This window comes from Callorhinus ursinus, unplaced genomic scaffold, assembly GCF_003265705.2.
Source record: "Callorhinus ursinus isolate GAN/ISIS: 27379988/994484 unplaced genomic scaffold, GSC_fseal_2.0 scaffold15, whole genome shotgun sequence".
Lineage (NCBI taxonomy): Eukaryota > Metazoa > Chordata > Mammalia > Carnivora > Otariidae > Callorhinus > Callorhinus ursinus.
In genome coordinates, this window is record NW_027397077.1 from 5110048 (window position 1) to 5132884 (window position 22837).

Sequence of the window (22837 nt, forward strand, 5' to 3'; positions counted from 1 at the left end):
ATAAATAAATAAATAAATAAATAAATAAATAAACAAACAGAGTTGGATACTTAAACAACAGAGCCACCCAGGCGCCCCAAAATAATCATTTTAAATGAAAAGCCAATGGGTCAACAACAACAACAACAAATCAAGAGAGAAATTTTAAAAATCCAAAACAAAAAAGAACATACCAAAATTCTGAGGATGCAGCGAAAGCAATTCTAAGAGGGAAGGTCACAGTGGTAAATGCCTACTTCAAGAAACAAGAAAAATCTCAAACAACCTAACTTTACACCTCAAGGAACTAGAAAAAGAACAAATGAAGCCCAAAGTTAGTAGAAGGAAGGAAATACCAAAAATCAGAGCAGGAATAGATGAAACAGAGACTAAAAAGACAATATAAAAGATCAATAAAGCCAAGAGCTGGTTATTTGAAAAAAATAAACAAAACTGGGGCTCCTGGGTGGCTCTGTGGGTTGAGTGTCTGCCTTCAGCTCAGGCCATAATCTCAGGGTCCTGGGATCGAGCCCCGCATTGGACTCCCTGCTCAGCAGGGAGGCTGCTTCTCCCTCTCCCTTGCTGTTCCCCCTGCTTGTACTCTCACTCTCTCTCTAAATAAATAAAATCTTTAAAAAGTAAATCCTGGAGTCCCGGGATCAAGTCCCGCATCGGGCTCCCTGCTCAGTGGGGAGTCTGCTTCTCCCTCTGACCCTCTCCCCTCTCATGCTCTCTATCTCATTCTCTCTCTCAAATAAGTAAAATCTTTAAAAAAAAAAAAAACTTAAAAAAAATAAAAAATAAAAATAAACAAAATTGACTCGTCAAGGAAGAGAAAGTGCTCCAATCATTAAAATCAGAAATGAAAGAGATGTTACAACTGATACCACAGAAATAAAAAGGATTGTAAGAAACTACTATGAACAGTTAAACACCAACAAACTGTACAACCTAGAAGAAACAGATAAATTCCTAGAAATATACAACCTTCTAAGACTGAATCATGAACAGAGAATCTGAAATGACTGATTACTAGTAAGGAGATTGAATCAGTAACTTAAAAACCCCCTACAAACAGAAGTCCCAGACCAGATGGCTTCACTAGTGAATTATATCAAAACATTCCAAGAAGATTTAATACCAATCCTTTCAAACTCTTCCAAAAAACAAGAGGAAGGAATACTGCCAAACTTATTTTACAAGGCCAGCATTATCCAGATACTAAAACCAGACAAAGGTGCCAAGAAAAAAAAAATTACAGGCCAAGGCCAATATCCCTGGTCAACACAGATGAAAAAATCCTCAAGCAAATATTATCCAAATTCAACAATACATTAAAAAGATCATACATCATGATCAACTGGGATTTATTCCAGGGATGCAAGGATGGTTCAACACCAGCAAATCAATCAAAGTGATATACCACGTTAACAAAATGAAGGACAAAAATCATATGATCACCTCAATAGATGCAGAAAAAAACATTTGACAAAGTTCAACTTCCACTTACAAATAAAAACTCTTGATAAAGTGGTATAGAGAGAACATACCTCAACATAATAAAGGCCATATCTGATAGGCCCACAGCTAGAATAAAAACTCTTGATAGAGTGGGATAGAGGAAACATACTTCAACATAATAAAGGCCATATATGACAAGCCCACAGCTAACATCATACTCAATGGTGAAAAGCTGAAAGTTATTCCTCTAAGATCAGAAACAAGACAAGGATACCCACTGTCACCATTTTTATCCAACACAGTACTGGCAGTCCTAGCCACAGCAATTAGGCAAGAAAAGGAAATAAAAGGCATCCAAATTGGAAAGGAAGAAGTGAAACGATCACCATCTGCAGAATTCATGCTACTGTATTTAGAAAATCCTAGACTGCACTGAAAAACTTAGAATAAATGAATTCAGTAAAGTTGCAGAATACGAAATTGATATACAGAAATTAAAATAATGGTTTAAAAGAGACTCAGTGCACTATAAAAGAACAAAAGAACATTAAATAACTAAATAAAATTAGGAAAATGATGTATGAACAATAATAAGAATATCAACAAAGTGACAGAAACTATAAAAAAGAATCAAACAAAAATTCTGGAATTACAGAATAACTGAATTGAAAACTCCACTAGAGGGCTCAACATCAGATTTGACCCATCAGAAGAAAGAATCTGAGAACTCAAAGACTAGACATTTGAAATTCTCAAGTCAGATAACAAAAAGAATGAAGATGATAAAGACTGAGGGACATATCCACTCATCTAAAAAAATGTTGTAGAGTAAGATTTATCTTCCTCTTCTAATGAGTATCTTGATTTTTAAAAATTCTCATTCCTTAGAGAAATACATACTTTCTACTAAAACCAGTAATTCAATCCATGGTTTTTTTGTTGTTGATGTTTTAAGATTTTATTTATTTATTTGACACAGAGAGACTGATAGAAAGCACAAGCTGGGGGAGCAACAGGCAGAGGCAGAGGGAGATGCAGGCTCCCCGCTGAGCAAGGAGCCCGATGCAGGACTCAATCCCAGGACCCCAGGATCATGACCTGAGCTGAAGGCAGATGCTTCACTGACTGAGCCACCCAGGCGCCCCCCCCTTTTTTTTTTAAGATTTTACTTATTTGACAGAGATCAAGAGTGCACAAGAGAGGGGAGCAGTAGAGGGAGAGGGAGAAGCAGGCTCTCCACCGAGAAGGGAGCCTGATGCGGGGCTCGATCCCAGGACCCTGGGATCATGGCCTGAGTTGAAGGCAGATGCTTAACGGACTGAGCCACCCAGGCGCCCCCCGCAACCCATGTTTTTAAATCAATTCCTTTATCCCTTCCAGGTTTCAACTCTATTATGTGCTTGAGTTTACTTTTGCTCTGCCCAGAAATAAACTGCGAAGCCAAATCTTGAAAGACAAAAGCCTGGCCACCTGCTGGATGGCATCCTCCACTTTCTTTTTTTTTTTTTCCCTCATTAAACTTTTGTTTTAATGGGTCTCAAAATTCTGTGATGGATTTTTGGCCAAGTTGTTTCCATTAAAAAGTACTGATTTTAAAAACTAATAACTTAAAACTGCCACACACACACACACACACACACACACAAAATGGTCCACACAACATTCTCCTTTCCTTCTGAAGGTCTTACGATGCATTGTTATCATTAACCAGTATTTTACTATTAAACTTAAATGGCCAATTAACACACAGTTCTGAGACAGTTCTTCCACCACTGATTAAGACTGGGGTGGCATGTACTGGGGATAATATTCATTTAGCCTTCTGAGCTTTCTGGGCAGACTTGGTGACCTTGCCAGCTCCAGCTGCCTTCTTGTCCACTGCTTTGATGACACCCTCAGCAACCGTCTGTCTGTCTCATGTCACGAACAGCAAAACAGCCCAGAGGAGGAGAGTCAGAGAAGCTCTCAACACACACAGGCTTGCCAGGAACCATATCAAAAATGGCAGCATCACCAGATTTCAAGGACTTGGGACCATCTTCCAGCTTTTTTCCAGAACGACGATCTATCTTCTTCAGCTCAGCAAACTTGCAAGCAATGTGAGCTGTGACAATCCAGCACAGGTGCATATCCAGCACTGATTTGGCCTGGATGGTTCAGGATAATCACCTGAGCCGTGAGGCCAGCTGCTTCCATGGGTGGGTCATTTTTGCTGTCACCAGCCACACTGCCACAACAAACATCTTTGACAGATATGTTCTTGACATTGAAGCCCACATTGTCCCCAGGAAGAGCCTCACTCAAAGCTTCATGGTGCATTTCAACAGACTTTACTTCAGTTGTAACACTGACTGGAGCAAAGGTGACCACCATGCCAGGTTTAAGAACACCAGTCTCGACTCGGCCCACAGGCACAGTACCAATATCACCAATTCTGTAGACGTCCTGGAGAGGCAGACGCAAGGGCGGCATAATGCAATCCAGAGCTTCAAACAGTGTGGTTCTATTGGCATTCCCATCTTTATGGGTGACTTTCCATCCTTGAACCAAGGCATGTTAGCACTTGGCTCCAGCATGTTGTCACCATTCCAACCAGAAACTGGCACAAACGCTACTGTGTTGGGGTTGTAGCCCATTTTCTTAATGCAGGTGCTGACTTCCTTAATGATTTCCTCCTATCTCTTCTGGCCATAGGGTGGTTCAGTGGAATCCATCTTGTTAACACCAACAATTAGTTGTTTTACACCCAGTGTGTAAGCCAGAAGGGCATGTTCACGAGTCTGCCCATTCTTGGAGATACCGGCTTCAAATTCACCAACACCAGCAGCAACAATCAGGACAGCACAGTCAGCCTGAGATGTGCCTATAATCATGTTTTTGATAAAGTCTCTGTGTCCTGGGGCATCAATGATGGTCACGTAATACTTGCTGGTCTCGAATTTCCACAGGGAGATATCAATGGTGATACCACGTTCGCGTTCAGCTTTCAGTTTATCCAAGACCCAGGCATACTTAAAGGAGCCCTTTCCCACCTCAGCAGCCTCCTTCTCAAATTTTTCGATAGTTCTTTTGTCGATCCCACCACATTTGTAGATCAGATGACCAGTAGTGGTAGACTTGCCCGAATCTACGTGTCCACTGACGACGATGCTGATGTGAGTCTTTTCCTTTCCCATTTTGGTTTAGGTTGAGCGGTGGTTTTCACGACACCTGTGTTCTGGCAGCAAACCGTTGCGAAAAAGCCATCCTCCACTTTCTTTTCCCTGTCATACATTCTGAGAATTTGTGATCTTCCACCAACTCTACAACTTACCCTCACTGGCAAGTTACCAAAACTTCATTCTCAAAGGTTACCAATTATTTCCTTATTGACAAATCCAAATGCCTTGTCTCAGTCCTCACTTTTATTTCTTTGTAGAACAGTTCCATTGCCAACCTCCTGCATTTTAAAATGCTCTCCTTATTTTCCCATGACTTTTAAGATATGGACCATCCTTGGCTTGCCATCTAATTTCCTTTGCTCTCCTGATAAATGTATTTATCTCATCCAAGGACACAATTTTCCCTCACTCAGCAAGTTAACTCAAAGCATTCCAAAGGGTCTTGCTCTGACCAGTCTCCTTATATCATATGTCCCAGAAATCAGCTCCCAGTCAAATTTTCCTAATACAGCCACAGTTGCAAATTTCTCTCCACTAAAATCATATTATCTACCCTCACCCTCATCCACCTAATAAAACAAAACTCTACACTAGAGCTTTGTCCTCTCACCTACCTACTCTTATCTCCCACTGTGCTACGATATATAGCCAAACTTTGCCAATTCCTTTTCCTCAAAGTTCATAATTTATTACCTCTATGCTTTTGCCCCTTCTAGCATAACATACCCCAAATCTTACCAACAGATTAAGGCCCATTAAATATCACCTTTTATTTTAAATTTTGACTAATCCTCATTAAAAGTATATTGCATTTTCAAGGGTTTTACAATACGGTTTCTAATGTGTTTGTGGCTGGTACTGTTATCATCTGCACACTTACCTGAAACAAGTACTTGTAAGAAGCCCAGCACAAGGCTTTGCTGAGAGTCAACATTTACCTGACAGTTATTCTAAGGTAAATTGTACAGTGTGCCAAATCATGTCTTATATTTCAAAAATAACCTTCAATATATTAAAAATTAAATTTAAATGCTATCCCCTAACAATTGCTCTAACTACTAATACCAAGCGAGCATCATCAGTATGCAGTAAACTAGGTTGTATTAAACAAAGGAGAAAAATAAAACTAGCACCACAAAGGAATCATTAAGCAGCCAGATGTAACAATTACAGTTCAGATCTTTTGTAAAAGGCAATTTTTCTCAAAAAGCTCACATGGTAAAAGTTTTATATCAGCCTTATTAGAGAAAGAGACAGCAACAGAATCAGTATTCTAACATCACAGCTATCCACCACCCCCATCTAGTGGGCACCAGTTGCTATTACCTAACAGGAAAAAGGCTGAGAAACAACCAGGTAAACACTAAAGGCAGGATGAGATTTCTCACTTTATAAAAGCGTAATAATCACAGAGCTGAGATTTTTGACTGTAACAAATAAAATCAAACTTTTAGCTACCAAACTGATGATGAAAAGACCTAAATGTAACAACTAAAACTGTAAAACTTCATGACTCTGGATAAGGCAATGGTTTCTTTAGATCTGACACCATGCATAAGCCATCAAGCAACCTATCAACTGTTTTCGATATCTGTAGGATCTGTAACAATGTCCCTCTTCCACTCTTGACATTATTTGTTCTTTCTTTTTCTCTTGCTTACTTGCAGCACGATTTGAATAGCCTTACTGATCTTTTCTGAGAACGATTTCTGACACTGCTGAGCACCTGGCTCCTGTATATTTTCCACATCATTAATTTTCGCTCTTAATTACTTCATTCTTTCCTCAGGTTTAATTTGCTATTATTTTTCCAATCTCTTGAGAAAGATGTGTGCATCATTGATTTTTCAGTCCTTCTTCTTTCCTAACATACACATTTAAAGATAGAAATTTCCCTCTGGGCATAGCTTCAGCTGTCTCCAACAAAATTTAACATTCTTGTACTTTATCATTCATTTCGTAATTATTCAGTTCCAAGGATTTTCTATTTCCATTGTAATTTCTTCTTTGACCCATGAATTACCTGGCAATATATTTCTTAATTTTCAAACATACATGGATTGTCTGGTAATCTTGTTGTTATTGACTTCTAGCATAATTGCACTAATCAGAAAAAATACTCAGTATGGGGTAATTAGCAACTCAAATCTGATATAATTTAGCTTCTTATACAGATGACCTAAAGGGATATGTTATGTTAACCAGAAGACTTGATCCCTTATAGAAGACCTATTTCTCAAATTAATCTGGTTAATTTATTAATTCATATTTTCTTTCTCAAAAAATCAGTTTCCATTGCCCTATCAAACTCTGGCCACAGACAAAATCAACCTGTAGGATAGAAGAGCTAAAATTCAGAATCTGAACCACTTTAAATTTACCAAACTAAAATATTGCTGAGGGACCCCATTCAGACGGCCAGTAAGCCCATCTTCCCCAGAGATGTTCTTTCATTTTGCAATGTCTCTTAATTTTCAGAACACAAGGGACACAGCAAACATTAATAAAGTTAATACATAAGGCACACCTAAACACCCAGATAACAAAGAAAGAAATATAAGTCAAACGATCAAAAAGTTGGACATCAAAGAATTAATTTACTTAGACCAATTCAGCAAATAGAAAACTACATTTAAATAATCTGTGCAAGTTATTTAATACTTGAAAGTCTCTTTTTCAAAAAGCTAGTAATACTGTTTAAATCTCTGATAAAACTTAAAATCTAGTGAAGTAGGAGTTCATAACCAAAAATTAACTTACCATCCTCTTGTGAGGAAGGATACGGATAAATGTGGTGGGAAGCTTTTGACTTCTCATCAGTGAAAGTCCCCTGGAAAGCAAATGAACAATATAAGGGTAAAGCACATGGCAAACAGACTATGCAATGCCAGTTGGAAACTGCCAGAGAATCATAAAGGCATTACTTTATGTATTATGTACTATCTACCCATCTCTCTCTCTCTCTATATATATATATATACTTATCAAGACTATATAATATTTTTATTTTTAGTAAAGAAAAAGTATTAACAAGGAAAAATAAAAACACATAAATTATCTATAGACAGTTTATATTGTTGAATAGAAAAATAATGCAAGTACCTCTTAGCCAATTCTCTATGTATCTCTCTAAGAAACCTTGTCTGTAATATGAGTATTTCTAATTCTAAAAGTTACTCCAAATTAATCAGAAATTATCACAATTATCTGAAGTGAGTCAATGCAGGTTTATGACCATGAGCCATAACTTATGGTTACATGCATACAGGACGGACATTTTACTTGGCTCTAGCATATATGTATGCCACTGTTGTTTAAAGTCAATGTTAGGGGGTGCCTGGATGGCTCAGTCATTAAGCGTTTTCCTTCGACTCAGGTCGTGATCCCAGGGTCCTGGGATCGAGCCCTGCATCGGACTCCCTGCTCCATGGGAAGCCTGCTTCTCCCTCTCCCACTCCCCCTGCTTGTGTTCCCTCTCTCGCTGTCCCTCTCTCTGTCAAATAAATAAATCTTTAAAAATAAGTAAATAAAGTCAATGTTAGAATACTGGATGACATAAACATTAAGGTTAAGGTCTAGCTAGGTCACAACTAGACTACTGCATACAATCTAGAATATGACTTGGAAGCCTTTTTTTTTTTTTTAAAGATTTTATTGGGGTGTCTGGGTGGCTCAGTCGTTAAGCATCTGCCTTCGGCTCAGTTCATGATCCCAGGGTCCTGGGATCAAGCCCCGCATCAGGCTCCCTGCTCTGCGGGAAGCCTGCTTCTCCCTCTCCCACTCCCCCGGCTTGTGTTCCCTCGCTGGCTGTCTCTCTCTCTCTCAAATAAATAAAATCTTAAAAAAAAAAAAAATCTTCATTTGAGACAGGGAGAGCACACAAGGGGGGCAGGGAGAGGGACAAGTGGACTCTGTGCTGAGCGTGGAGCTGGACACGGGGCTCAATCCCAGGCCCCCAAGATCATGACCCAAGCCAAAATCGAGTCAGACGCTTAACTGAGCCACACAGGCACCCCTATTAATGCATGTTAAATGCCTGAACAAAGGCCTAATCATCAGTATTCAATAGTATCACTAGCTTACTGTCTCTTCCCTACGAGTCTATGAAACCTGGAAGATCCTTATGTCCCTCTAGAGGTTAACCCCAGAACACAATTGCTAAGCCAGACTCTTAAGAAAAATGAGAACTAAATGTTCAGTATCAACTGTAGGAAAATATATAAGCTTCTTCCAGGATTAACGTGGTGGCAATAAGAGTAGGTAATTTCAGCTTGAAGGTAATACCCAGCAGGTTAATTTGTTCCGTTTCTGCCTTCTAACATTCTACATGTAATTACACTACACTTGACAGCCACTCCAATAAGCAGTCCAGAAGAGAAAAGAAGGTTAAGTGACTGGTTCAAGGTCAAAATGCTGGTGGGACGAGGAAATGGACTTGGGACTGCCTGATCCAAAAGCACAATTATATTATCTTTCTCTTTGGTAGGGACGCTGTATGTAAGAAAAGGACTATACTAAATCTCCAAATGTAAACAGTATTAGAAATCCTTATTTTAGGAACTTGGAAGATATTTTACTAATTACTGAAACATGATACAACTGGCAATCTCTCTTGCAGAAGGAAAAAAGGTATTTCAGAAGGATTCTCAACTTAATTCTAAGGATTAGTAAAACTTTGTCACTCAAATGATGTGGTTTCAGAAAATTATCTTCTACCGGGGTCTCCTCAGCTAGTTTACCATGATACAGGGTTGCTTATAGTTCAGCCACATGTAGCCACAAACCTACATGCAGTAAATACCCAAGGTCCCAGCCTAAAACGGGGTTAGAGGAGGGAGGGAAAGACGTCTGAAGAGAACAATGGCACCTGTGAATCAAGACAATGTAAGCTTATGGGGAAAACAGAATTTCCCAGTCCACATATATAAATACAATAGGTATCACTGTGGTGGCGGGGGTGAGGAAAGATAGGTTTACTTGAAACAATATTTGATCTCCTCTTACTAACAACTATGCCATCAACTTCTACTTTCACTTTGTGATTACAGTGATACAGACCACATGGTCTCCTTAAATTACATAAGCCCAGGGGCACCTGGGTGGCTCAGTCCATTAGGCATCCAACTCTTGATTTCGGGTAAGGTCATGATCTCAGGGTCTTATCGGGCTCTGCACTCAGCAGGGAGTCTGCCTGAGATTCTGTCCCTCTCCCTCTGCCCCTGCAGCCTACACTAACTCATGCACTTGTTCTCTTTCTCTCTCTTTAATAAATAAGTCTAGGGGAGCCTGAGTGGCTCAGTCGGTTAAGCATCTGCCTTCAGCTCAGGTCATGATCTCAGGGTCCTGGAATCAAGTCCCATATCAGGCTCCTTGCTCAGCGGGCAGTCTGCTAGTCCCTCCCCCATACTCATGCTCACTCTCTCCTCTCTCTCAAATAAATCTAATAAATAAAATCTTTAAAAAAATTTTTTAATAAAATTAAATAAATCTTTAAAAAAGAAATAAATTGCATAACCATATTTCACAGTAAGACTACAGTTACTCCATACCAATGACTATTAAATGCTAATTTTAGATACATATGTGCATCAAACCACCATACTGTACACCTTAAACTTACACAATGTTAGGTGTCAATTGTATCTCAACAATGCTAAGGGGGAAAATGCTTCTAGGAAAAGAACTGGAGGTGAATGGAGAGAAAAAACTTAGTACTGTAAGGACCCAAAGAGAGAGAACTTTCATTTAACGCAGATATATACAGAAACTAAAAGATACTATGATTGAGATTTATAAACTTACTATTACACAATTTTCTGAATTGATCATGTTTATTACCTGATGTCGTTTGATAATATCTTTTAATTTGTTAGCCAACTTCAGATCAATGTCTGGAATGAGGTAGATGTTGGGTCTGGTCAGACAGTTGCTCTGAGGAAGAAAAAACAGATTTTGAAATTCTCTTGGTTTTGAAATGATGTCACATTATTAATGAATTACCCTAATGGCCAAAGTTAACATTCAAAGCCATAGTGCTTAAAATGGGAAGATGTTTTTTAGTATAGACTATAGAAGTCTCATCTCAATATAAAGCCTAGGTGTTCAGCAGGCCACTTAATGCCATCCCCAGATCCCTTCTCTGCAGCTAAGTACACCTGGACAAAAAATGTTCAGAATCACAACCTAAAGAAATTCATCATATTTTTCATTAAGGTACCACATTGACATATTGATACTTCTATAGCCAATCTTACCTGAATTGACCTTAACAGTCCAAATCTAATGTAATATTTCCACCTACACCTTTTATTGGCAAGAGGGGGGACCCCCGAAGTGGATCCCAGGGAAATGTCCATTCTGGTTCATTATGTAAGTTACTTACAGCTCTTTTTCCCACTTGTAAACTTATAAATAGCAATGATTAAAACACGCATATTAACTCCTAAAATCAGTGAACCAACAAAAAAAAATTGTTTCTCTAGCTAGCAGTTCATGAGACAAGTTTCAGGCATCAAGTTAATGATAATACCTAGTTGAATCTTTGCCAGCTGCACCCCCCCAAGGAAGGCTAATTCAGTAATCATTAAAAATTACCAATCAATAAAAATACTAGGAAAGAAAAGAATAATACTAAGTGTTCTCTCTTCCAGGTTATATCTAGTTGGGGAAATAAGATCTGTATTTGTGGGACAACCCTGAAACAAATCCAAAAAAAAAAACGAGACTATATAAATGAGTGACATAGATTGAGAGTGTTTATATTAAATATGAAAGAGATTCAAATAACAGATTAGGCGAAATAAAGAAAAAAAATATCAGGGCATTTGGGTGGTCCAGTCAGTTAAGCATCTGACTCTTAATTTCAGCTCAGTCATGATCTTAGGGTCATGAGATCGAGCCCTGTTAGATTCTCTCCCTCTCCCTCTGCCCCTTCCCCCACCCTCTCTCTCTCTAAAAAAAAGAAAGAAAGAAAATATCATAGATTATTTCACCAGAAGTTTAGGATCAATATTTTATAAATGACAAGTTTTAGTTATACTTTATAGCTCTAATCCCCCAAAACCCATAAAAATATAGAATAGATTTCAGAAAATTTTTCTTCCTTTGATCTTTTTGCAGTCCAATAAAGCCAATCTTAAAACTGAAAATATATTAAAGGGAAAATTTTTTTAGTAATTTAACTTTCTGAGTTACCTGCACCAATGTTTTTTCAATGTTCATAAACATTTCAACATTCCGATCCATCCGGGATGGATTCTGTAGATCAAATCTACGCCTAAAGAGAAGAAAATCATTACTTAATTTGTCTTCTACCTTAAACAAAAGTGAAAACTTAGTCTTAGCACTCAACACAAATGAATTCCAAAGATGTGGAAATTAAAACAGCACTCTACAAAGCATGAAGGTATTTTCTCAGTATAAGAAAGCAGTTTCAAAATCTTCGTAAAACATTAAACATTATGACATTAAGATCCACTCCAGTCAAAATGAAGTACCAATTCCATGAGGTATCCTGTTTTTCTTAAGTCTAAAATACTTTACATCATATAAAAAAGGAGTCCACAGATCCAAAGGCAGTGAACTATTATACTACTCTTCAAGTATAAGGAAAGTTTATCTACTTTCTATATGCTTACAAGTCATTTGCTCAAATTCAGTGTCTGTGTTCTCTTTGAGCCTACTATTGTCCTAAATCTGGTAAATTTGTCTATTTACCTTTTCTCTCTCCCCATGTCTTTTTATTTAAGTACACAAACCTAACATTCTAATGTTGTCTGCCTATTCGCACCCACTTCCATATGACTAAATCTTAACAAATTTGAATGCTTCTTTCTCCATATCTTTTATTCAACACTTACTTTGATTTTGCTCCATTTTAATTCCAGGGAAAGTATAGCTCAGTGATTGAGAGTGTGGGCTGTGGAGTCAAACTGTTCTGGGTTCTAATCCTGACCCCATTTTTATTTATGCAGTCTGGAGTGATTTACTAAATCCAAGGATCAATTTCTTCGTGAGTACAATGGCCCATTACAGGTTTTTGTGAAGCTCAAATGAAATATATATGTTAAGGGCTTAACACCGTGTTTATGCTTAGTCTGTAAGTGATCAATAAATGTTAACTATGGTCATGTTTATTTGTTTTCTGGTGTTTTTTTTCTTTTTAAGATTTTATTTATTTATTTGACAGAGAGAGACACAGCGAGAGAGGGAACACAAGCAGGGGGAGTGTGAGAGGGAGAAGCAGGCTTCCGGCAGAGCAGGGAGCCTGATGCGGGGCCCGATCCCAGGACCCTGGGATCATGACCTGAGCCAAAGGCAGACGCTTAACAACTGAGCCACCCAGGCGCCCCTGTTTTCTGGGTTTTTAAAAAAGATTTATTCACTTTGAGAGAAAGAGCAAGGAGAGGGGCAGAGGGAGAGGGAAAGAAATAACCCTCAAACAGATTCCCCACTGAGCACAGAGCTCGATGCAGGGCTCAAGCCCAGGACCCTGAGATCATGACCTGAGCCGAAATCAAGAGTCAGCCACTTCACCAACTGAGCCATGCCCCTATGGTTATGTTTTTAAATCATTACTACCAAGTGCTAGCTAGGATTAGGCAGTTGGAATCCAGAGCTTATGCTCTACCTCTCAGGTTGTCCTGTTTTAACCTGGAGATGCTCCCCACACCTCCAACCGCTCTTCCAAACTCTGCAGCCTTTCCTGTATGTCACTACCTACTCTGTGGGCTTGATCCTATCGCCTCCAGGGTCTGCCATAAGCCACTTCCCCTATGAAGCTATTCCTGTCTTCTGCCACGCTCCTAATACAGCCTGTGCACACTGCTGTTAAAGCCCCACAACAGAATCATCTTGTTGGTAAGACATCTCATTACATGCCTTGGGGGCAAAAAACAGGTTTTTTTGAAAACCATCCTATTTAGCCCTAGTGGCTAACAGAATGTGTAGCTTTAGGGACACCTGGGTGGCTCAGCCAGTTAAACGTCCAACTCTTATATTTCAGCTCATGTCATGAGCTCAAGGTCGTGAGATTGAGCCCTGTGTCAGGCTCTGTGCTGGGCATGGAGCCTGTTTAAGATTCTTCTCTCTCTCTCCCTCTCCCTCTGCCCCTCCTCACATCTTTCTAAAAAAAAAAAAAGAAAGAAAGAAAAAAGAATGTGTGGCTTTAAAAAGCAAACCACTCAGGAAATTAATATTATGACTGAGATCCAATTCGGAAATTAAGGAGTGTCCACTAAAGGACAGAAATAGGTAATCTGGAAAGGAACTAGTTACAGCTTCAAAAATGGCATTTATATGTAAGAGGGACCTTTGTCCTAAGTGACCGTATCTTGATTTAACCTTGGTACCCAGAACTTATCCTTAAATCCCATTTTTTGGGTTGTTTAGTATCTTCCTTTCCTAACTTCTTCTGAGGAAGGGGTAGGTCAGAAATTCCAAACAATTTCCATTAACTGGCACAACAACAGAATAACACGTGACTGACTGAGACAACCCTATTAGAGCAGACAGGTTTCCACTGGTTCTTTCAGCACAATACAGGGAGAGCCATGTGAGTGTCTCCCCTTTCTAAAAGAAGGAGCGCCTGGGTGTCTCAGTCCTTAAGCATCTGCCTTCGGCTCAGGTCATGATCCCAGAGTCCTGGGATCAAACACCGCATCGGGCTCCCTGCTCAGCAGGAGGCCTGCTTCTCCCTCTCCCACTCCCCCTGCTTGTGTTCCCTCTCTCACTGTATCTCTCTCTGTCAAATAAATAAAATCTTGAAAAAAAATAAAACGGAACATTTAAAAAAAAAAATACAAATGTAAAAAATATTAATATAAAAACCATCCATGAAATAATCAGGGAAGCTTGAACACTAAGTGGGTATTTAGTAACAATGAAAAATTATTGATAATTCTCTTAGTTGTGATAATGGCACCGTTAAAATGCTTTTTAAAAAAATCCTATGCTGGGGAGCCTAGCTGGCTCAGTCGGTTAGGCGCCTAAGTCTGGATCTCAGCTGAGGTCTTGATCTCAGGGTCATGAGTTCAAGCCCCATGTTGGGCTCCACAATGGGCGTGCAGTCTGCATATGAAAAATAAATAAATAAATAAATAAATAAATAAAAAGCTTTTCAGTGGCGCCTGGGTGGCTCAGTCGGTAGAGCATGCAACTCTTGATCTCAGGGTAGTGAGTTCAAGCCCCATCTTGGGCACAGAGATTACCTAAAAAAAACAATCTCATGAGGCACCTGGATGGCTCAGTTAGTTAAGCATCCAACTTGATATCAGCTCAGATCATGATCTCAGGGTTGTGAGATGGAGCCTTGCATCCCTTAGGATTCTCTCTCTGCCTCTCCCCCTCCCCCCCAAAAAACCCTATGCTTTTAAAAAAGTTTAGAAACAAACAGATGAAATTATATAAAGTTGAAGGTGCATGAAGGTAAATGGCAATTCATATTATTCTCTCTGCTTTTATATTTTCCATAATAAACTAAAATGGTTTGCCAAACAATGATTTAATACTACAACAGACTAAAGCTTTTTCCTGATTCAGCAATATACTATGTAAGCAAAAAAAAGTATTTAAAATATATGCCTATTATGAAAAACTGAAACGGGGCACCTGGGTGGCTCTGTCAAGCGTTGGACTCTTGATTTCAGCTGAGGTGGTGATCTCAGCGTCATGAGATCAAGGGTGGTCAGGCTCTGCTTGAGGTTCTCTCTCTCCCTCTCCTTTTGCCCCTCCCCCCCACTCATGCTCTAAATTTTTAAAAAGCTTTAAAAAGAAAAACTGAAATAAAACTCAGGTAAATATAGTATAACCTCAAGTTGAAAAATTTAATCTGACTTATTTTGAAATTACCATGAGTATTTAAATAAGTTTTACTTTAGGGCACCTGGTTGGGTCAGATGGTTGAGCGTCTGCCTTCGGCTCGGGTCATGATCCCGGAGTCCTGGGATCGGGTCCCGCATCGGGCTCCGGGAGCCTGCTTCTCCCTCTGCCTCTCTCTCTCTCTGTCTCTCATGAATGAATAAATAAAATCTTAAAAAAAAAGATTACTTTGGCTATTTGGGGTCTTTTAAAAAAATAAATAAATAAATAAATAAGTTTTACTTTATACAATATAGAAAAATGCTCAAACCTACACACAAGAGAAATCAAATTAAAACTAAAATTATAAAGCCTTTTTGAATCTTAACGTAGCCCTATAGAAGAGACAACAAATGAACATGTAACTCTCTGGCTTTTAAAACCTTTGCTCATTTAAAATGTAGATATGAGCTCTTCATTGAGGGCTTACTAATTAATGAGTCTTCTGCTTTGTTTCCCTCTGGCAATCTGCCTGGCAATGTCTCAGGGCAGCCTTTCAATCTAAGGCAACACTGTCTGTCAAAAGGGCCTTCATTAGCTTTACTGCTCCAAGTTTGTGCCTCTTGTGAGTACTGTTAGGGATGTTCTCTTCTCATCTTCAGCTACGTACAGAAAATATAGTCTGAATAAAAATAATCAACAAAGGATCCTGGAAAATGAGTTTAATTCCTTGGTAAGTAGCTTCAGAAGCAAACTTGGAAAAGGCTAGACAAAACGCACTGAGCTAAGAGTAAGACCAAAAGCAGACAAGAGTATAGCAGAACAGTTGTGTGGGAAGTGATGGAAGTCGGCCTCAAGAGTAAGGGGCTTTGTCTAATAATGGCAAGCTACAAAAGCATGGAGACCATCAACAGAAGGATGGTCCTGTATACCACAATCCCAAAGGGGGGCAAATAGCCTACAGATAAACAGCTTGAAATAGGCAGGCATATATGCAGGGAGGGAGGTCTACTACATAGAAGTAGACAACAAATTATATCCTGCTTAGGTATGTGACTTCGGGGATAATTAAAGTGGTCTGGATCCTTGCTATATTATTTTTAAAAAATTTAAAAGCTAGATGGCTGTTTTAAAATATGCTATAAAAGTGGGTAATTCTTCACAAGTTAAAAGATCTAAACCATGTTTGTGCGAGAACGACAAACTCACTGACCAGCATTTCTCAAAGTAAGGCCTGATGACCATTTAGAGTGCTTTTTGAAAATGCAGATTTTCAGTTTTCACACCACACTTAGTAGTTAACAATGTATGTCCACGAAGCCCAGTAATCTACATTTTTAAAAAGTATTCCAAGTGGGGGCAACTGGGTGGCTCTGTCAGTTAAGGGCCTGCCTTCAACTCAGGTCATGATCCCAGGGTCCTGGGATCAAGAGTCCAGCACTGGGCTCCCTGCTCGGTGGGAAGCCTGCCTTCTTCCTCTCCCTCTGCCATTCCCCCTGCTTGTGCTCACTGGCTCTCTCTGTCAGATAAATAAATAAAATCTCAAAAAAAAAAAAAAAAAGTATTCCAAGTGATTCCTAAAGTTTGAAAGCCACTGACCGAGACTTATTGTGGTAATATCTAAAAAACAAAAATCAAGGGCGCCTGGGTGGCTCAGTTGGTTAAGCGACTGCCTTTGGCTCAGGTCATGATCCTGGAGTCCCAGGATCAAGTCCCACATCGGGCTCCCTGCTCGGCGGGAAGTCTGCTTCTCCCTCTGACCCTCTTCCCTCTCGTGCTCTCTCTCTCATTCTCTCTCTCTCAAATAAATAAATAAAATCTTTAAAAAAACAAAACAAAAGAAAACAAAAATCAAAAGGAGACTCTGAAGGCAGGGGATAAAAGTTGAACCACCAAGTCTGAAGGTAGAAAGAAAAGTAGGTCTGAGCTTATCTGCAAGAAATAAATGTCAGCAGCAAATCGTGTCAAAGGGAAAAATAAAAGGCCACTTCTCACGTTAAGACAAATCCCAAACTTTATGTTAACTAAGCCTAGTTCATCACTGCCAAACAAAACTAATAAAACACAATATTTTCAATCAACAAAATCTTTAAAAGGCATGAAATATGATTACATTACACAGTAATTTGTGTAGAACTGTAAGAATAAATAAAATTCTAATCACTCTGCAAGAGGACCCTGACATTTACTGAGTTGAATTTGGTTGTATTTAATCTCTCCTCCTTCAGGAAATGTTTTTAGATTTCCATAGGATGTCAAAATCCCCCTGGTTTGGTATCCCTCAGTTATATACAACTATACATGAAATTAGCCCAAAATTTTATCCTTTAATGAAAACCTACAAATAAGGTTTTCTGACTATTTAGAGACATCCAGAAAAATCATATTCAAACACTCTGGAATCTTAATCTGTACTGTCTGTTGAATGTTCCCACTGAACCTCAAAAATGATACTCCAGTTTGACATCACTGAAAGCTAAAAGAAAGCAGGAAGTAAGAAAGAACCAAAGAGAAACAAGAGAAAAAGAGAATGTTTGGCCACTTAGAAGGAAACGAGCAAACTTTGGAGCTAGACTGTGAGGTTAACTGGAGAACACAAACGAGGTTCAGAGGGGTATGTTGGGCGTGGAGAAAGAAAGAACCAAACAGAAACAAGAGAAAAAGAGAACGTTTGGCCATTTAGAAGGAAATGAGCAAACTTTGGAGCTAGACTGTGAGGTTAACTGGAGAACATAAACGAGGTTCAGAGGGGTATGTTGTGCGTGGGGCAAGTGGGAGGCACTGTCAAGACGACAGGCCACTATTCAGACATCTGAATGGGTGGGTGGTCACTAAAATATGCATGGTCACAGTGTAAGTGATCCACTTGCTGCAAGTGTGTATGTCTCAGGAGGGGAAGTGTGCACTGCAACTAAGTGTCTAATGACACCAAAAAGGGGATGATTCTGGTACAGTGTGAGTAAAAGACTTGGAAAAATTCTTATTCCTCACTCTTAAAGTCTCCCACTTTAATCTTTACTTCTTTCTTGGCCTCCCTTTTAATTTAAAAACATCTTCTTTTACATATCCTTCTAAACCCTTTCACCTAAAAATATTCCATTGTACTGGCACACAAAGCAATTTCCAGAACAGGTCACTAAGGAGAAGTCATCTCACTTTGAGATTGTCCTCTTGAGTCAGGTCAGGATTTAGGACACAAACTGAACAAGAAACTAAGAAGAGAGTTCCATGTGGGAATCTAGAGCTAACAGTAGGGTACGAATCATATCTGAGAGTAGTCAGACAGGCTGTCAATCCTAGCTCAGGGAATACCCTGTAAGAGTCACACCACCACAGCCAGAAGCAGAGTGCAAAACAGCAAGTCACCTCTGGTGACAACACACTTGTGCTCATTGCATCAATTAACCAATATCTATTAAACACCCACCCATACATTAAAAGTTCAGCAAATACACAAAGTCTGTATCACTTGCTATTCACTGTAAATAAATCATTTACTCATAAACTTGTCCTATGTATCAATGTGAGTACTTCTTTGCATTTCCCAGCCATATTTTGAAGTACCCAAATTACTAAATATTCTCCTAGAAAGATGCTAAGACTGAACTGCACATAGACAACACAACTAAAACCTCGAAATGACTTCAATTCCCTCGAGCACCCCTTCAACCCCTGCCTGTGAGGTGACTCCCCGCTATCCTTGAACTCTGGAACCGTCACCATGAAACACTCACTCGTCTCAGCAGCTGACCTTCCCACACAGAGATGGCAGAAACCCCAGAGTTCAAGAGGGAAAGCACCAAGAGAGACAGGGTGAGAAAAGGGAAAGAGAGGAGTGAAGGGAAAACGCAACACTGCAAGAACAACAGCAGTGATTCTACTCCTAGCTGCACCACTGCCCAAGTAACGGTCTGTGCTCCTGAGCTGGATTCCTCTCGTCTGTGTCCTCAGGACAACACACTAGACAGCTCTCGTTCTGAAGGCCTGGCTCACAGAATAATTAAGCTGCTATATTTCAGCACAACATTAAGTTTAAAATACACATTTATATATTTCACAGTGAGCCTACCTTCTAACCTGCTAACAATACACACTCACCCATTATCTAGGTACAACCATATATGAGAAATAACTTGCCTAATAAATGCAGTAATTGTTCGATATTTTTCCTGGATATAGGTACAAAGTAAACTAGAAAACCAGACAAAACTTTCACTTGGCACATTAACTATGTGCTTTTAGAATTCTCTAACACCATACAAAGAAGGAAGAGGATTTAACATTAAATAACTTAAATATCACATCAAAACACACAAACACAAAAACTTACCATCCCTGTTCATTTTTATACTTGTAAGCAGCCCCAAGAATGTGACACAAGGTGCCTCCAGCTTTGAAATCCATGAAACATTTTGCCTAAAAATGATACAAGTTACACATGAGAAAAATAAAAGTTCTGACAAAATTAGTCATGTCTCAATTCAAAGTTTTATAAACTCAAAAGTTATCAACTGCTAGCTTAACCTTAAATACTTCCTGGAACCAAATAAGGTATAAGGAAATTTTTCCAAAAGTGAATTAAAAATTTTTTTAACTCAATTAATGTACTACTCTTTTTAGTAAACAGTCTCTTAAAAACAAGATTTACAAAAGATAAATCAAAATGTTTCAGCAGGAAATACTAATGGACAGAAAATACTGATCTACTACAAACTCCGCTGATAAATTTAAAATGTGATTTTTAAAATATTTAAAATTCAAGTAAAACACAATTTCCAACAATATGATTTTCCTGTAGAGTAAGAAATATTAGCATACATTAGACTTTTTCCCAATTGAGATCCGACTTTAAATTATGCAAAAATCATAACTGAACTTTTGCAATATTTTAATGACCATGAAACAGTGTAAATTATATGTAAAATTATAGCTAAAATCTGTACAACAATTTGAAAAGAGATGTGCATGCACTTTATGGCTTATAAAAGTCATGCTCAAATAAACGCTAAATGACTTACACATTATGGAAATAAAAGTTTCATATAAACTGATCATCAAATACACTAATAAGATGGAAGTATTAGAAATACAGCATGCATTTTTTTCCTTAAAAATGATTCTTACAAAATAATATAATGAAAAGAACTGCATGATGTCAAAGGCAAAAAGCAGAACAGTGGTTGCTAAGGGTTGGGGAGAGAGTGGAGAGTTAAGGTTTAATGAGTACAGAGTTACAATTTGGGAAAATGCTAAAGTTCTGGAGATGGATGGCAGTAACAGTTGGTCTACAATGTGAATATACTAATGGCACTGAACTACACACCTAAAGATTAAAATATTTTACTACAATGAAAAATTACATTTTTAAAAATAAAAAAAAACTAAGAAAATCATTAAGATGAGCTCTTCCAAAATAAGCTAACAAGTGAGCCTTCCAAGTCATTCTGGTTACCTGTTGCTTTTTAAATACATAGAATTGTGGGGCGCCTGGGTGGCTCAGTTGTTAAGCATCTGCCTTCGGCTCAGGTCATGATCCCAGGGTCCTGGGATCGAGCCCCGCATCGGGCTCCCTGCTCCGCGGGAAGCCTGCTTCTCCCTCTCCCCCTCCCCCTGCTTGTGTTCCCTCTCTCGCTGTGTCTCTCTCTGTCAAATAAATAAATGAAATCTTTAATTCTTTTTTAAAGATCCCAGGACCCTGGGATCATGACCTGAGCCGAAGGCAGATGCTTAACGACTGAGCCACCCAGGCGCCCCAAGTTCCTAATTTCTTGCCCAACACTATTCCCGATATACCCCAAATGTTGCATTACATATTCCTAAACAAATATATCCAGGTGCGGGCGCCTGGGTGGCTCAGTTGGTTAAGCGACTGCCTTCGGCTCAGGTCATGATCCTGGAGTCCCGGGATCGAGTCCCACATCAGGCTCCCAGCTCAGCAGGGAGTCTGCTTCTCCCTCTGACCCTACCCCCTCTTGGGCTCTCCCTCTCTCACTCTCTCTAATAAATAAATAAAGTCTTTAAAAAAAAAATACATCCAGGTGCAATTCTTACCATTGACAACATGTTATTTATCTGAGAAAATGCACAAGTTATTACAATTTTCGAGTGTTGGCATCTTCAATTAGAATAATGTGCTGGTAGGTACCTACAAGAGTAGAATGAAACAGTTCTACTAAGCCTTCCCTGAACCCGCAGAGACTGGGCTAAAATGCTCTCTCCAACCACATATGCATATCACTACTGCGCACATGCAAACCACTCACAGCCTAATACTGAAATGACTGGTTTATACATTTATCTGTAATATGAACTCCTTGAGGACAGGAACAGTGTCCTATTCAAATCTTTAACATCAATATTCAACAGAGTGCCTGACAATGTAGGTAATCCGTAAAACTTTTCTCAGTAGTTCAAGTATACTAAAACAGTTTAAAAGCTCATAGCCGTAAAAAAAAAAAAAAAAAATAGCCATGCTACATATTGATCAGACCAGAACAATAAAACACGTAATTTAAGATTAAAGTCAATTTCTGGACAGGTAGTAAATCTGACACATTAAAATATCAGATATATGTTTAAGACAGACACAGTAACTTCTATCAACCACTACAGGAACAAGTGATAAGTGAAGAAGTAGAAACTGAGACTTCCTATTTTCCAGAAGTAGCATCTGAATAAAGGGAAAGAAAGAGGGAAACTCAGAAACCTGTCCAGGGCACTAGTTCCAGCAATGAAATGCAAAAAGGAAAACATAAATCCATAAAGATGTGACAGAAAAAAAACAAAAAGGTACACACACCAGACATCAAGGATTCTTAGAGCCTGCATGGGAATGGATTTGGGACTCTGGTCCTAATGATAAGCTCATTATCAAAATCACCCGGATAAAAAAGTAGTAGATCAGAGTCAGGGGACGGCAAGTTGGAAGCAGAGACAAGAGACTTTGCAAGGACACCCACGGGGCCCTGACTGTATCACCTCACCCAACCCTCATCCCAACCACCCCCAACCCGGAAGAGGCCCTGCCCTAACTGACACTGGATATAATTTGAATACAAGAGCTCATGTGCTTAGACATTCTCTGAAGGAGCAGCGTCGATTGTTCCTTGTAAATTCCTCTTGATTAGTATTGAAAAACTTAAAAAATAAAAGGGCAAGAGGATTCCAAAACTTGAGCTTTCCAGAGCCAGCAAGATGCTGCTTCGTCTCAGTAGCTACAGACCCCATCAGAGACTGGGGATCAAGGACAGCTCTAACCGGCTGCTTCTATTCCCAGCTGTGTGACTAGACTGCTTTTGATAAGCTGTTCTAGCTTTGGTTAACTATTTGGAAAATTAATCTAATCTTACCCTGGATGTACGTAAGTGGTCTCATCCTACCTATTTATAGCCCAACTAAAATTCTGCTGAGCTGATGAAACCCCTCTGTAGGATCGTAGT

General features: G+C 39.1%; 1 protein-coding gene and 1 pseudogene across 3 annotated transcripts in view; both read right to left on the minus strand.

The window, feature by feature from the left end:
• Positions 1–22837, minus strand: part of SMARCC1 (SWI/SNF related BAF chromatin remodeling complex subunit C1) — a 172706-nt gene that overhangs the window by 120613 nt on the left and 29256 nt on the right. For all 3 annotated transcript variants that reach the window (XM_025884852.2, XM_025884851.2, XM_025884853.2), the window contains exons 3-6: positions 19729–19814; positions 11796–11877; positions 10440–10532; positions 7362–7431 (exon numbers count right to left, since the gene is read on the minus strand). In XM_025884852.2, the coding sequence (XP_025740637.1) occupies positions 7362–7431; positions 10440–10532; positions 11796–11877; positions 19729–19814 (331 nt within the window). The remainder of the gene's footprint in view (positions 1–7361; positions 7432–10439; positions 10533–11795; positions 11878–19728; positions 19815–22837) is intronic.
• On the minus strand, positions 3094–5538 carry LOC112833633 (elongation factor 1-alpha 1 pseudogene; annotated as a pseudogene).